At 34.7% G+C, this 15135-nt stretch overlaps 1 protein-coding gene across 2 annotated transcripts; it reads right to left on the bottom strand.

Annotated features, from left to right (window-relative positions):
• Window positions 1-4189: 4189 nt before the first annotated feature.
• LOC148613570 (serine/arginine-rich splicing factor 2-like) lies at window positions 4190-7279 on the bottom strand. Of its 2 annotated transcripts, XR_015923415.1 has the most exons (3): window positions 6818-7279; window positions 5868-6230; window positions 4717-4948 (listed from the first exon to the last, which is right to left on the bottom strand). XR_015923415.1 is itself a non-coding variant. In XM_088586975.1 (2 exons), exons 1-2 carry the CDS (start codon window positions 7192-7194, stop codon window positions 4810-4812), a joined length of 516 nt encoding a protein of 171 aa, XP_088443101.1. In that variant the 5' UTR covers window positions 7195-7279; the 3' UTR covers window positions 4190-4809. The 2 variants fall into 2 exon arrangements, 1 of the variants encoding a protein (XP_088443101.1); XM_088586975.1 differs by lacking the exon at window positions 5868-6230 and having other exon boundaries at window positions 4190-4948.
• Window positions 7280-15135: the final 7856 nt, after the last annotated feature.

The following is a 15135-nucleotide window of genomic DNA, read 5'->3' as shown; positions in this document are numbered from 1 at the left end:
ACATCAGGATGGTTTCGGGGGTTATGCTACCCTTTTGTTAAAAAAAAAAACATGAGCGGCAATTAATTGTCTGGAACCCCTTTCTTTATTCAAGTTTCTTGATCGGAACCACTATCCCTTTTTGTAAATGGGTCTGCATGAAGTCTTCCCATTGGTACTCAACATTCCTCTTTATATTTCATTGTTATGATTGATGACTATTTCTAATTTCGAAGGATATTCATTTCAAAATTTAATTATTTTGATTATCTTTAATGAGTTTGAATAGCTTAATCTAATAATGACATAACAAGCTTACTTTAATTAAGTTATCAAATGATTTGTAACTCCTGATTTTTCCATCTCTATCATATCTTGCAATTGAAGGGTAGACTACAATTTCAAAACATATATATATATCATTAAAAAAATACAATAACCATATATCAAATATAATATTGTTTTATGATTTCATGTCAAACAAAAAAGTGAACTTTTTAACATTTTCTAAGTATTCAGAAATACGCTTTTATGCAAATACTTTCAATAAATTTGAATAAAAAATGAAAATGAAAGACTTTGTAATGCACACTTTATGTTTCATGTTTTTTTAATCCTTTTTTAAACAATTTCGTAGACAAGGACATCAATAGCAAGAGCCGAGTTGTCCTGTATCCAAACTATCCTTAAATAGGTACCAGTATCGTATTGCATATCCCTGAGCAGGTGTACGTCAAAACATGGATGCTATAAAAATATAGTGCATTTTCTTTCTGCCTCTCTACAAACTAATATTTTGTCAAAAGATATGAACAATGACTTATAAAATAGAGCAAACATCACACTGTAAGATGAAGAACTTTTTTAAAAGAAAATCTAACATAATATCATAAAAATGTTCCACTGAAAAGGTTGGTTTGGTGAGTGCAAAACGAAAGTGAAAGTAGGGAAAATGGCTATTTATAGTTCGAGACTACTTTTCTGTCCGATCTTCGTGGACTCACCCTATTTTCTTTGCGGGAAATTATTTTTTCACATGTCCTTAGAAATGCTACATAAGTGAAAGTTTTATTGAATCAATTTACATATTTTTTAAAAAATCCTAAAAATATGCACTTCACTATAGAAGTCTATGGGAAAATTAATACGATACTGAGACCAATACGGTCATAGCACTCATTCAACACGGACTGAGTTGTCTTGTATGACGGTCCGAGTCCCTAAATATACAGTCGGAGTGGTCCGGAGCCACGGTCTGAGTTGTCCGATGCAGACGGCCCCAAAACATCATTATACACAGGTACAGCGTAAATGTTGCCCCTCAGTAACATAAAAAATAGACTAACGGTGAAATAAAGAAACTGTAAATTGTACACGTACTGATGTATGGAAGTCTATTTCTGTCATCAAGATAAATAAAAGTCGCGAAAAATTATCTCCAAGAGTCGTGATAATTGGTGTATTTTGTCGACATAAATGACAATTTTATCACAAAAAGTGGTGATAATTTTTCGTGATAGTAAGGATAATTATGTCGACCGTTCGAGTTAATTATCACGACTTGTAGAGTCATGCCAATATGTAGCTTCGACATAAATATTTTTGCGATAGCTTTTTACCAATATCACGACATTAGAGATAATTATTGTGACAAAATGGAGACAAGTTATCTCAACTTGTCGTGAACATATTGATATCTGTCGACATAAACTATCGCAGTTTTATAGTTTAAAGTCATGAAAATGCCAAGTAGTGTCAGCTACAAAATGTATACATTGTTATAAATCATATTGACTTTTTGTGAAATAACTTGAATTGTTGACTTATTATTTCGACGAACGCGAAATTTCGCGATAATTTATTGTTACTTACCAGGAAAAACTAGCTTTTGTCGAGATATTACGTCAATAAGTCAAGTTAATTCACGAAAAAGTCAACATTATATCGCAATTCATATGTTTTGTTGTTGACACTAGTTGGCATTTTCACAACTTTAAATTCTAAGATTGCGATAGTTTATGTTGACAGGTATAATAACTTTTACGACCAGTTGAGATAATATATCACGATTTGTCATGATAATTAGCACATAAAGTCGTCGTATTAGTATGAAGTTGTCATAATTTATCGTGAAAATATTTTATGTGAAAGGCACAAGTTGTCGTCGGTTCCCTTAAAGTCGCCATAATTCATGTAATTACATCGTACCGTCGACATAAATATCTTAACAATTGCGAAAAATTATCGTGACTTTTTGAGATAAAATTGTCATTTATGTCGATAAAATACCCAAATTATCACGACTTTTCGAGATAATTTTTCGCGACTTTTATTTATCACGATGTCAGAAACAGACTTCCATACTGATGTTTATAATAACGTTGTGTCCATATAAACACAAGGTCTTGTTCAATTAATGGAAGTTATCTCTACCCAGTTCGTATGCATTTTTTTGTTTTTTTTATCCCGACTGGTTGTTGGTCACACATATTTAAATCGCATGTTAAATGAAAACTACTGATCCAAATTTAATGCAGCCAGCAAGCACTCAGCAGGCGCGGATCCCGGCGCCCCTGTAGGCTTCTCAATGTAAAACTTATATTTTTAAACTCCGACAAAAATTAACGAGAAAAGAACAAAGTTCTAGCAATGACTTACATGTTATTTTTAAGTTCCAGGAACAATTTTCAAGGATAAACTCTCCTAATTTGATTACAAGTGTTGTATTCATGCCCTTTTCAGTCAAGACACCATATATATATAAAAGCTGAATTTCGAGTATTTTTTCTATTTACCTGCATCATTTATACACATAAAACAGTCATGTATTTTGACGGGCTGTAATAATCAATGACGACTCCCACAAACCATATAAATGATACATTGTCTATCAAGTTTGAAAGCCTTAAAAAAACATCTAGGGACGGACACATGACAGGTGCTAAATAATGATAGCTAACACTTGTTTTCTGTCGGGGGAGCTCCTTTAGTGTTTTCTCTAATTGGCACCGAGACTTTGATATTAGCCCAATGTATGACTATCGAGCATACATTGGACTATCAACTCACTGACCCGTTTTTTCCTGCATTGGTGAGGTGCAATTTGTAGATGAATGTCTCATGTTCTGAGCGACACAACAGGCGAGTAGTTTTGTATGTCTCCTAGGGGGTAGGCCTAGAGTAAGGGACATAACTTTTGAAATCAGTGACATGTTTGTATCATATTCAATATCACTCAAGGCTATCAAGCATTTTTGAAACAAAATGAAATCAGTTCCAAGTTACTTTGATGCTTAAACGAGATTGATGAAAAATGCTGAATATAAACGTTCCAATGATTTGCAAGTAAGAGTTGTGTCCCTTACACTACGTCCACTTCATATGTCACCTCAATCAAAATTCAAATTTTATAATGTATTGTCACTTCACAATGCCTGGCAACAGATATTTCTCAAGATTTTGCTTTAAAGGTTTGTATGAAAAACTAAAGTATCTTAAGTAAATAGATTTCAACTTCTTTCTTTCTTAATTCGGTTTCTGTATGTATTTTGAGTTAAAGAGTAATCAAGAGAACCAAGGTTATAGCGGTAATTAAAAGAATGTAATCCAGGGACAAAGACCAGACATGGAAAACAGACATACACAACAAAGAACATAAAGCAACTAAAATCATACATACAAAGTAACAATAGTAAATGAGCAACTCGGACTCCACTAAAAACTGGGAGCATGGACCAGGTGCACCGGTAGGGTAAGCGTCCTCTGCTTTTCTAGAAATACCCGACGAGTTGCTCATAAAAAGTCAAGTCTGGGGTAGACAAACTAGGAAATGAAAACTATGACCCGTTGAATAAATCAGTTTTCATGGTGCTGATGGATACACCATAACGATCCACGAGCTCATGACGATGACCATAAAACTTCTGTAGTAATGACTTCAATCTTGTAGCAACATAACCCTGTTCAAGAAGCCTATTTGTTAGAGTTCTAGCGCGATACAAAAAGTCTACGTAGTCCCGACAAGCTCTGGCATAAGGTATGAGTTGTGATATGAACACTCCATACGTAGGAGCCCAAGGGATGTTGCCACAGATGAAAGGAAAGTTGACAATTCTGAATGAAAAGTCATCACGTTTGTCATAAAGTTTGGTCAATAGTTTTCCTTTACCATCGATTTCTAAGTTAAATAATGAAATATGTACAAACTAAATAACATTTAATCATTTTATTTTGCAATATTAATAACTGTACAACAATGTTGATATTTTTTCGAGTTAAGAAAAAAATCTTTTTTTTAATATAAGTCATGTATGAAGTAATGGTACTGTATTCACATCCATTTAGAGTTGTGATAAAAACTACATGTACAAGTAATATCTGCTCATTATTAGAAAATTTAAATTTCAGGATAAAATAAACAGTACTTGCATGTTTTGCTTACAATTTTAAGTATCTCCATTATTCTAAGAATCATTCTAAATGAGAATTTTTACTTAAAATTTTTTTATACAACACAATATTGGAGCAAATTAAAAACTAAAAACAAGTGAAAAGTACACATCTACTAGTTGTGTTACAGTGTTCTTTTCATTAAAAATGATTTCACAAAGAATATATTTATCCTTTGATACTATTTAAGTAAACCTGAACGTTTCGGTCCTTCTAAAAAGGATTAATGTCACTTACAATGGCTTCTTCACACCCACTTGATATAGTAAGTATATAAAAACACAAACATGATGGGGCATGGTGTTCTTAAAAATATAATGTACATATGATTTATGGTACAATATACATGAAACGACTGTCATTTGGACCTTTAGAGTGAATTTATGACGCTGGTGATCGCGACCTTGATCTTGAATTACTTCTACTTCTGCTTCTGGAACTTTCTGACCGGGAACGACTCCTTGACCTGTAGCGATCCCTACCACGGGAACGACTTCTAGACCTGGATCTAGATCTAGATCTGAAATTAAAGATATTTATAAGGTATCACTACTGTAAAATAATATAATTCTAAACTGAAACTGTGCATACAATTCATGAACAAAAATTCTTCTGAAATATGAACTCACACAGTTAAAACACATCACTAACTAAGAAGTTAACTCCTTTATCTAACCTTGCTCAGATTCAAGTGTCAGTAAACCTGGAAGCTATTAATTGTACCACAACTTCAGAAATATAGGAAAGTTTACCAATTTAATTAGTAACTGTGATGTCATTTTCATTCACCTTATTAAGTGTCATTAAAAATGCATTGAATGAATCTGGATCCCAATTTTAAAAACTTAGCGACAAATGTATCTCAAGAGTAATTTTAAAGTAATTTTGCACAGTAAACTTTTTGTAAAACAATGCTGATAAAATTTATAACTATTGTTAACTAATAATAGAATTTCTTGAATAATTATTTGCAACTTTTAACTCCTAAAATGAGTGGATATTTTGCAAATCAAAGCAACACCATATTCACAGTTTACCGATATCTTCATTGAGAACTCTACTCCAACATGTATACATTCAACAAAAAAAGTAAGTTACAATGTTCACATGCTCAAAAAACCTCCTTTCCGGTTTAAGACGCTTCACCAATCATTGAATAGACCCTTGTTTGCTGGTTAATACAAAAAAAAATTTGTAACAAATTTGTTCAATGGAAAAATAGGCCCATTATTTATGTAAGCTTCATGTACCAGGCAAAATTTTTTAGCTACATGTACATGTGCTATACTGTACATCCAAAAGACATTTACACTTTCATACATGTACTGAATGTCACCATTTCTACTTGCAACTTCTTCTATGTACAGGTAAAAATGCTGTAGTCTCCACATATTTTTAACACACACTACTTATGTACTTAAAAGTACAAGTAAACTTACCTATTAACATAAAATCAATTTGAACAGTTCAGTTAATGTTTTGTAACTGCCACCCATCATTTTTTAAAAATACAACTGGACATTACACAGGACTGCTTGACACCTGAACTGCTTGTAACAGTAAAACAGGAGAGGCATTGAAATGAAATCTGGCTTTTACTGCCTGCTAGGTCTAAAATTGAACAGGACACTTCCTGTGGAGTCTAATTTAACAGGACTGGACACCGCTTTAAACAGGACTGGTGGCTAACTGCTAGGCCATTTAACTGCCTGCTGTTTCAAAACAGGTTGCCCCTGCATGCCCTTTTAAACAGCTTAATGAGCACTGACTATATCTGCTCACATGTACACAACTGATTTCAACTGAACAAAAGAAAATATCAAAGTTAAGTCACAGATATTTATGTAATAACTTTTCAATTCCTTAAAGTTAAGGTTTAACACTGTGACACTGAAACTTTTGTACAAGTACATTTGTAACTACACGTAATATTGAAGTTTTACATGTATCTGCTACCAAACCTTTTGTTGTTCATATTGAACAGTTAAATTTAGTTTCCACTGGTCTTCCACACATGTACATATATATACAGTGCACATACATGTACAATGTACAGATGTACATGTACATGAACTTTACAGGAACAAACTTTGAGCAGGGAAAAATGATGTATTAATAAGACCCAAAGTACATAAAAGTATACAAACTTTAGCAAAACCAGAACACCGATTCATGGGGAAGAACCCTTTAATGAACTTACCACTATTTTGCTTTAAAGAAAAAAATTACAAGATATCTATAGATTCATCATATCCTATTTGCAAATATTGGCTGAATTACTGGTTAATTTTTGGGCACCATCTGCATTCTGAAATATGCAAATTAATTTATAAATTACTCCGTCTACAATATCTTGATAACAGTCTATGTATTAACAGTATATATTCACCTTCTTGAAGAACGTCTGTAACCGTCTCGACCGCCATAACCACCTCCGCCACCACCATACCCCCCTCGTCTTCCGCCTCGACTCCTATCTGGTGGTCTAGCATACCGTGCCATCTGAACCCTCAACTCTCGACCATCTAACATCTGCATGTCCATGGCATCCATCGCATCTTCTGCGTCCCTTTTATCATAAAATCGGACGAAAGCAAATCCTCTACTCTTCCTGGTAAATCTGTCTCGGGGAATGTAAATATCTCCTATTTCGCCATACTTATCAAAAGCTCGCCTCAGGTCATCAGGAGACGTTCTGTATGATAAGTTGTCCACTTTCAGTGATGACATTCTCTCAGTGTCCGCAGGTCTCCTGTCGAAACTCATTTTGATAGCTTTCTTGCCTGTTCAACAAAGAGAGCAAGATGTCGGTGTTTCTTCAAAGAGTCTCGTTTTGAAAAGACACGTGATGTTTCTCAAAAATAATTCGGACGAAGTATTCTTTCGACCCATACACATCACAACCCATTGACATTATCCACATTCGTTTGTTATATATTACTATCAATACATATTTTTTTTGAAGACTGAAAAAAACTAAATTACAAACAAATAGAGAAGTAAATGAGTGAAAAGATAATGAGTTCACCAGGGGCGGATCAAGGATTTTAGATTGGGGGGGGGGGGGGCGCACAGTTAACACTTTGAGGTTAAATTTTTGAAATATTCTTTTTGAGGTTAAATTTTTGAAATATTCATCTAGAGTGGGTGCAATGTAGATATATTTTGTGGTAAAATTAGCGAGAAATTAAAGTTTTAACCTAAAACCGCATAAATCTTCCCCTGAAAACAATCACCATAGTTAACAAGAAATCTCAGAGCTTCTATTCATTGAGTCTACTCCCATATGTTTACCAGAAAACGGGACTAATGACAAGTAAAATAGAGACAGACCTCAATCCAGAGTACACAAGCTGACCCCCCATCTACAAAAATCAAGCGAATGTTATGTTAATGGTTGCAGAGAAAACTGGTGTTGCATTCATATTAGTCAATCGAATATATTCGGAGGAACATGAAGTTTCCGAAAAAGCATCTGATGTATGGTGGCAAAGTATTCTACAAACTTGGAAAAAATCAACAACAATCTCCAAACGTCCCTAACATAAACTTACGCTCTAAGGGATTCATATTGCATATACGAGTTCATAAAGCAACAGTTATAAAGCTGCAATCCAAATAGAACATGAAGATAATGCAAACATTTTATTTTATTTTCTACAGTGCCCGTAACAATGACTATATATCTGTTGTATGATCCAAAGTTTTATTATGCCAATGGATTTTAATAGTAACATTCGTCTAGGATATTTCCTAGCATACAAGTCCAGAACAGTTTGGATGTAAATGTCAATATCCTTATGAACAAACAGTAGAACTACGGCATTAAATCGCTCCTCACTCACAGAACTTGTGAAGCAATTCTTCACGAATCGGAAAGAAATTTGCTCTTTCTACTGAACAAGTCGTTACGGACGTAAGTAATTACAAATTCAAAACTTTTGTAATGTTCGGATACAACAATGGGCATACCCTGCTATCAACAAGAGTGTCTTTGATGTTATTAGGTTTTTCCGTCTGCGAAGACCATTGCCATTGCCATAAATTAAATTCTTGTTCAAAGCTTGAAGCCATTGGCAAATCATCCTTGTAAACCGCCAAAAGATCGTCTAAAACCTCTCTGTTGGTATGTTCTAAATGGACCGGTATCAAAGCCATCGCTTTAACTTCTGAGATAGACTACTAAATCGACTACTGTACTCCTGGATTAAAGCATCAATATATGGCAAATATACGACCCTTTTGTAGTAGACTTGCGGAGTATCTCCAGTATCGAACGTAACTTCGCTGAGTCTGTCTACCATAGCGGCGGGGTATAACAAGTTCGCTATCTGCTAATTCGACCATCTGTTCAGCTTTTTGATTAACATTATCATACTCTGTATCATTTCCTCTTGCCGATATCAACACGCTCTTAATGTTATCAACCATTGAGTAACCTTGAAGTAAGTAAAATGCAATGCCTTGCAATTTCCTACCCAAACCATTCAAATAACCGTAAAAGTACATGGCAGTTCGGAAGCATACAATAAAAGCTGTATCTATAATACGCTTTAGAAGTCCCTGAGACTCTATTACTGCTTTGGTGTCCCAACCTCTTTCTGTGTCGATCGCTGATAGACAATCAATAATGGGTTAATACATTGCATTAAAAACTTGTATAGTAAATTTCTCCACCCATCTCGTTTAATTCACAAAAGATTTTAATCTTGACATTTTTAATTTTTGAATCCTCTTCCCTTCCCAGGCGTTGTTTACATCAGTAATACACTTTTCGAGACGTCGACATCTTTTAGGAGAGTATAAAAAAATATCCCTAACTGTTTTAACGCATCCAGCATAATATGGATTTCTTTTACTTTGCTGTTTTTGCAAAGTACTAGGTTCAAATCATGTGAACTAGAGTAGTGGTAAACGGCCTATGGAGAGTGTTCACGAAACTTGGTAGCAAAACCATTATATTTTTCCGACATGTTGCCGGCGTCGTCCATAGTCTGGGACCTGCAAAGGTGAGTATCTAATCCAGCATTACTAAGAGACCCTATACGTTTGCTTGCAAAATCTGTACTCCAGTAATAGTTCGCATTCGATAAATTCCAATAAGCGCTCCTTTGGATGCCCATCGACAGTACAACGGATGACAAGACCCAGTTGCTCCCAATTACTAGAGTCTGTTACTTCGTCACATTGTATTCCATAATACGGGCCAATAGCGTGTGCTCTAACTTCACTGACAACCTTGTTCTGTATGCGATCCTTTCAACACAACAGTCGTTTTGTGACGTTTTGGAAGTGTAGGTACGTAGCGTTTTTCTTACATGAGTTAAGATGTTTCTCTAGAATGGAATCACCAGCGTCGACTCTGGAATTTAGCAATTCTTTGAAATTTCCTTTGTTGGTACTGCTTCCCTTATTCAGTATCATCATCCCTGTGGCCACGCAAGTCAGTACCTTGTGGACCACAGAATACCAATGATTAAATTATGGACATGAGTATCTGACAGTTTCGCTCACTAATTGCTTGGTTGAAGTAAGTGTTGCATCAATTCTTGATAAAGGCTCAAGATGTGTAGTACGAAAAGCCTCAAGTTGTCATCGATGACAGATGATAGTCTGTTGTAGCATGCATTTTGGAATCTTCTTTTGCGTGTTTACAGTCGTTGTAGGGTTCTTGTATCAATTTGAAGGGACGTCGATGCGATGAATTCAGAAACGAGCGACAGGACAAGCAATAGAGACCATCATGAGAAACGGAATATGATATGCAGTTGAAAACGGAGAACCATTCCCGCACACATGATCTTTTAAAATTTCCAGATTTCCTTCTTTTATCCGCGTAATTTTTGGACGGGAACATGAATGAAATATGTGGTTCTCTCTGACACTATAAACAGTATTTCATTTCACCTGGAGCATCATGATCATAGTCATGTAGATCACATAAAAAAGCAGATACACTAATCAACTGAGTTCGTTTATATATATTATCAACAGGAACGTCGTCGTTCTCTCCATGGTCTATATAATCATTTGTATATTGCAAGTATTGAGTCACAGGTGTACTTTGTTCACTTCTTGTTGCTGCATTTTGTTAATTCACTTGTGAATCTACTCCAGCTTCGACCGAAGGCTCTTGAACATTGTGATATGGTGCACTCGGTAAGTGTACATTATCCAGTGGATTACATGCTACAGAAGTTGCCTCGAATGACATATCTAACGAAGACAGCGACTCACACATTTCTCTGATATAAGTAACGAGCTGATCTAAGGAACGACATCTAAGTACAACAGCTTTCCCATCGATTTTCCAGATTCATCCCAGCTATGCGAGTCCATTACATAGTACATATGATCATCTGTCTTTTTGTACCAATAGTACAACTTGGGTAGTTTCCAACTGCCATAAAACACATATCTGATTCCCCATAGCAGCGCTTAAGTGTTCCTCTGATACTAAAACTCAAGGTGTTCAAGTCGTCTACTGCATGGGCTGTTGATCCGCCTCTCGACTCTATAACGTGATAGCGTAAACTTCTTCCGGTAGTTGATATTTCATTTATAAGCATATAGCTACGGTTCATGCATATTGAGTGGAAAAGATCTGTACCAAGTTGAAGAATATGATTAACGTCATATGGCGTAGATGGTTCGTGGGTGACAGATGCCATGAAACAAAGGGCGACACAAACCCATTGTCTTCCACCTTCTATTAGCATACATTGAAGCTGTGTTCCTTAACCAGTCTACAATCAAAACACCAGCACTTGTTGTAAACTTATCTATATAGTAATATCAGGTAATATCTAAACTTAACATTGAAAGACATTGTGCTGTTAGTTGTGACATACAGAGATACAGGAAGACCACAAAAAAATTATTACCCTTGTTTTGCACATCGTCAATTTGTCTAAGCCAACTGTACATGGTTTCATAAATGTGAAATGAAACCTGTGAAGACGGGCGGACTAACGGACGCAAAGTGAGACGAGACAGATGACAATACATGACCAATCTTAGATTTTGCAAACGAAAATTTCTACTTTTACCAGCGATTTTTAATTGTCTTTTCATAATATCTGTTCGTAATTTTTTTTTATTTTCGGAGACGTGCCAGACTTTATATAATATACTGTTTTCATCGCAAACCACTAAAATCAGAATGAGATACTTTTACATGTACGAAGTTGTGTTTATTTTCTTAGGATCCCATGTAATACGGTAATACGCGTCGGGCCTTGACTGTTTATGCACAGACCGACAAAATATTTAGTTTGCAAGTGAGAAATATGTATAGACACAGTGACACAGATATTAAATAATGACACGAATTAATAAACTAACATTTCGTTTGAACCAGTATTTCTATCTTTCAATGAGAAAGAATCTAACCTGGACTGTTTCCTTGGCCGTGCCATGATGAAATAACCAACCCAACATTCACCTATTTCGTGGAAAGTTAGTTAGGCATGTTTTGGAACTTCGATTATCAAAGGAATTATTTATAATCAAAGTATTCATGTACTAAATCAATTTATCTCGATTTCGATTGTTGTAATTTTTCGCCTGAAAAGTCATAAAAATTGCAAAAATGTGGATAAAAGTCAAGGACTGGAATCGACTTCAAACGTATCTAAACACAAAACGCAGTGTTGTAAATGGTTAATATTGAACTCTTTGATTTAAATTCACCATTCAGATTACGAATAATTTCCAATTACCTTTAAAAGTCTCAATGAAATTCACGTGATACGTAGCAGTGCGCAAGTTTTGTAAAATTCTTGTTCGATGTCGGTTTACATGGAATACCTAGACGAATGGACACAAATCTCTCCGACATACTGCATTATTCAACTACACACTACTAGTTTTTCACGTCGAAATTCAATTTATCGATCTCCATGTCAAAGCTGTTTGTCAAATTATTCAAACTTAAGCCACAATTGTTGAAATGAATCATGTCCTTAGATACATGTACTTCACAATTAGCTATAATAGAATTATACATGTATGCCATCGTCTATGCATAGTCTTATTTTTATTTGTCTTCGCCGGGCTTCCGATGTTAAGAGGCGGTAATCGTACTAAAAGGTTAGGATTAAGATTAGTCCACAATTTGTTTTCAACTTACGTGTACCTGCCAGTTTTTACTTGTTTGATACGACGTTTTTTTTTTGTTCAGATGGATGTTAGAATAAAATGTCTTCTATGACCGTTAATTATAGAACGTTTCCGTTCAACTTGTCGGTCTAATGCAAATAAAGGCTCCATTTTTATAAATGCTACCCTTTTGTTTAAAATTTGCCCCATCCCCCCCCCCCCCAAAAAAAAAAGAGCAGCAAATAATAGCTTGGTACACCCTTTCATCAGCATTCCTCTTTATTTTCATTTCTAGGATTGATGACTACAGGGTTTTCATTTCTAGCTCAACATCAAATGGTCTAAGAATAAAACATTTGTACGTATATCAACAGTGAATGAGTCAATGACTGGTTTAATTCAAACCAAATTAATGAGCATATTTAGGTCCAAGTAAAAATTGTTTATTGGCTTTGTTTATTGGCGTTAATAACATAGAATTAAATTTGATATATAAGAAATACCTATAAAGGGGACCTGAACCTAAGCGGAGTATGTCAATGGAACTATTTTCCTGCGGCGGTGTATGAAATAATTGTAGATGCGAACAGGCTTTACAAATCGATAGGCACTGGGGACTGCTATATCAATTCTGATCTTCGATCTAAATTGATATAAACCGTAACTACAATGTAACAATTGTTTTAACTTTAACTGCTAAAAGCCTATAATATTTGTCATCAAACGCAGCACCGCGTTTGACACCTTCCTTTGAAGTATATAATATTTATAGAATGCGACGACACTAATTTTCATCGTCTCTTCAGATACTTTACTAAGCTGAGGGCAACCCATGCTATGCAAATTTTAGTGGAGGGGCGGGCGAATCCGCCCCTGACTAGAATCCAGAAGGGAATGGATATAAGTAATAATTATTACACTTACCAATTGAATATCAATTTGGGGCCAGCTGCAACCTGCCCTGTTGTGTAAGGATGTCCTTGTCATTCACTGCAGACTGATGAGTGGCGTTCGGCTGACTTTACCATCCACATTGAGTTTTTATTTTCAAAAAAAATATCAAAATTTTCATTCTTATTCTATTATGATTAAATTGAAATCATTTAAATCTGAGAAATAGTTAACTCCATTCAGTGTTTCATATCCTGTACATATACACATGGTGAGTGTTAATTATTTTATGAATTTACATTTTTGTAAATGTACATTTTTTTTTATAAATATATTGACAAGCGTATACAGAAGATGTAATGAAAAGCATAATTGGAACAGATTTGAAAGATGAACTAAGAAGTGAAATCATGATATGGAATAAGTTGATAATTGTTGGTTTACTGTTTCAAGCTCATTAAAACAGAGTGGAAGGCCTTATGTACTTGTATTCATCAAAAGTGTCTGTTCAGCTACATGTACTAAGTGTCCTGTAATTAAGGTTGGATATACAGACATGTACAGAATAAGACCTGCAAATTGGGAATACATGTATTTGTCAGAGACAACAAACTAATTAACCTTGATGAAAATGATCAGGTCCTTTCCAAAAACTGCAAGTCTCCATAATATGTGTCAGTATAACAGGGTTCACTTTGACCTACATTTTAAATGCTTGAGAGAATTTGTTTGATTTTTTGTTGTTGAAAGTTTGCATGCTGGGGTGACGGTATACGATGTCCTAAAGATATACTTTCTAATTTTGTTTCATGTACAGATTATTGCGTCTCAATATCCTTTGCGACTAAAAATAATTTTCAAGGAAGTTGAATTAAAGTTATCAATTATGTTTTTTTTTAATCTTTAAGAAATCTGTTCGTTTCTTGAAAGCCAACAGACAGGATGGAAATGGAAACTGATAATGATGTGGATGTCATTGAACATTAAACAGATGCACAAGGTATAATTTGAGATGCACATAATAAATGTCGCAATGGAGAAGAAATTATCCAAATGTAGTTTCGGAGAAAAAATGTACTCATACAACGTAAGAGGTAGGAATTCCGTTCCTCCATACCCCAACTTCTTACTACCGAGCGCCATATTGCATACCGATCGTTACGGCGTTATATGAAATGGGCAGAATTAATTGTAGTACAATATTTACTATTTAAAACATTTTATACAGTTTCTTTATCCTATATCTCGGGAGAAGGTGACTAAATTCAGGAAAAAATTACCTACCTGATGAGAAAATCCAGCAATCCTAGAAATCTTTTGTAAAAAGCAGGTTAAATGAACTTCACTTTTAGTTTTCAGCAGTTTCAATGGGTAAATCCGGTTGATGAAAATACGGATTTTAATTTGCAACACGAAAATATTAAATTAACCAACGAATTGAAATTACCAATTTTAAGTTCTTTTGTAAAAAAATGTATTAGTGAGCAAATTCAAAATGGCTGGTCGCTTTGATAACTGTTTTCATTACATATGTTTTCGAAGTATTAACACAAATTTAGGATTTTTATCGCTTGATTTCTGGTGGGTTAAACTTCTTTTATGTAGATAAAAGACTTACAATATTTTAAATATTATAACGCAATCGGAAATGTTTTACCTTAATGTTATTAGATAGTTGAAATGTCTGGTCGACGATTTTTATTGTTGAGTTTGCTG

The sequence above is a fragment of the Perna viridis genome, chromosome 6 (genome assembly GCF_037379345.1).
Source record: "Perna viridis isolate PV_CMFRI_1.1 ecotype Kerala chromosome 6, ASM3737934v1, whole genome shotgun sequence".
NCBI lineage: Eukaryota > Metazoa > Mollusca > Bivalvia > Mytilida > Mytilidae > Perna > Perna viridis.
The sequence above is the reverse complement of the archived record's forward strand: the minus strand, read 5'-3'. Positions and strand labels throughout refer to the sequence as shown.

Excerpts from the sequence above, each read along its gene's own strand:
- LOC148613570 (XM_088586975.1), bottom strand. The coding sequence starts at position 7,194 with ATGAGTTTCGACAGGAGACCTGCGGACACTGAGAGAATGTCATCACTG. Across the intron at positions 4,949-6,817 it reads TACAGACGTTCTTCAAGAAG|ATCTAGATCTAGATCCAGGT; the intron begins GTGAATATATAC and ends CTTTAATTTCAG.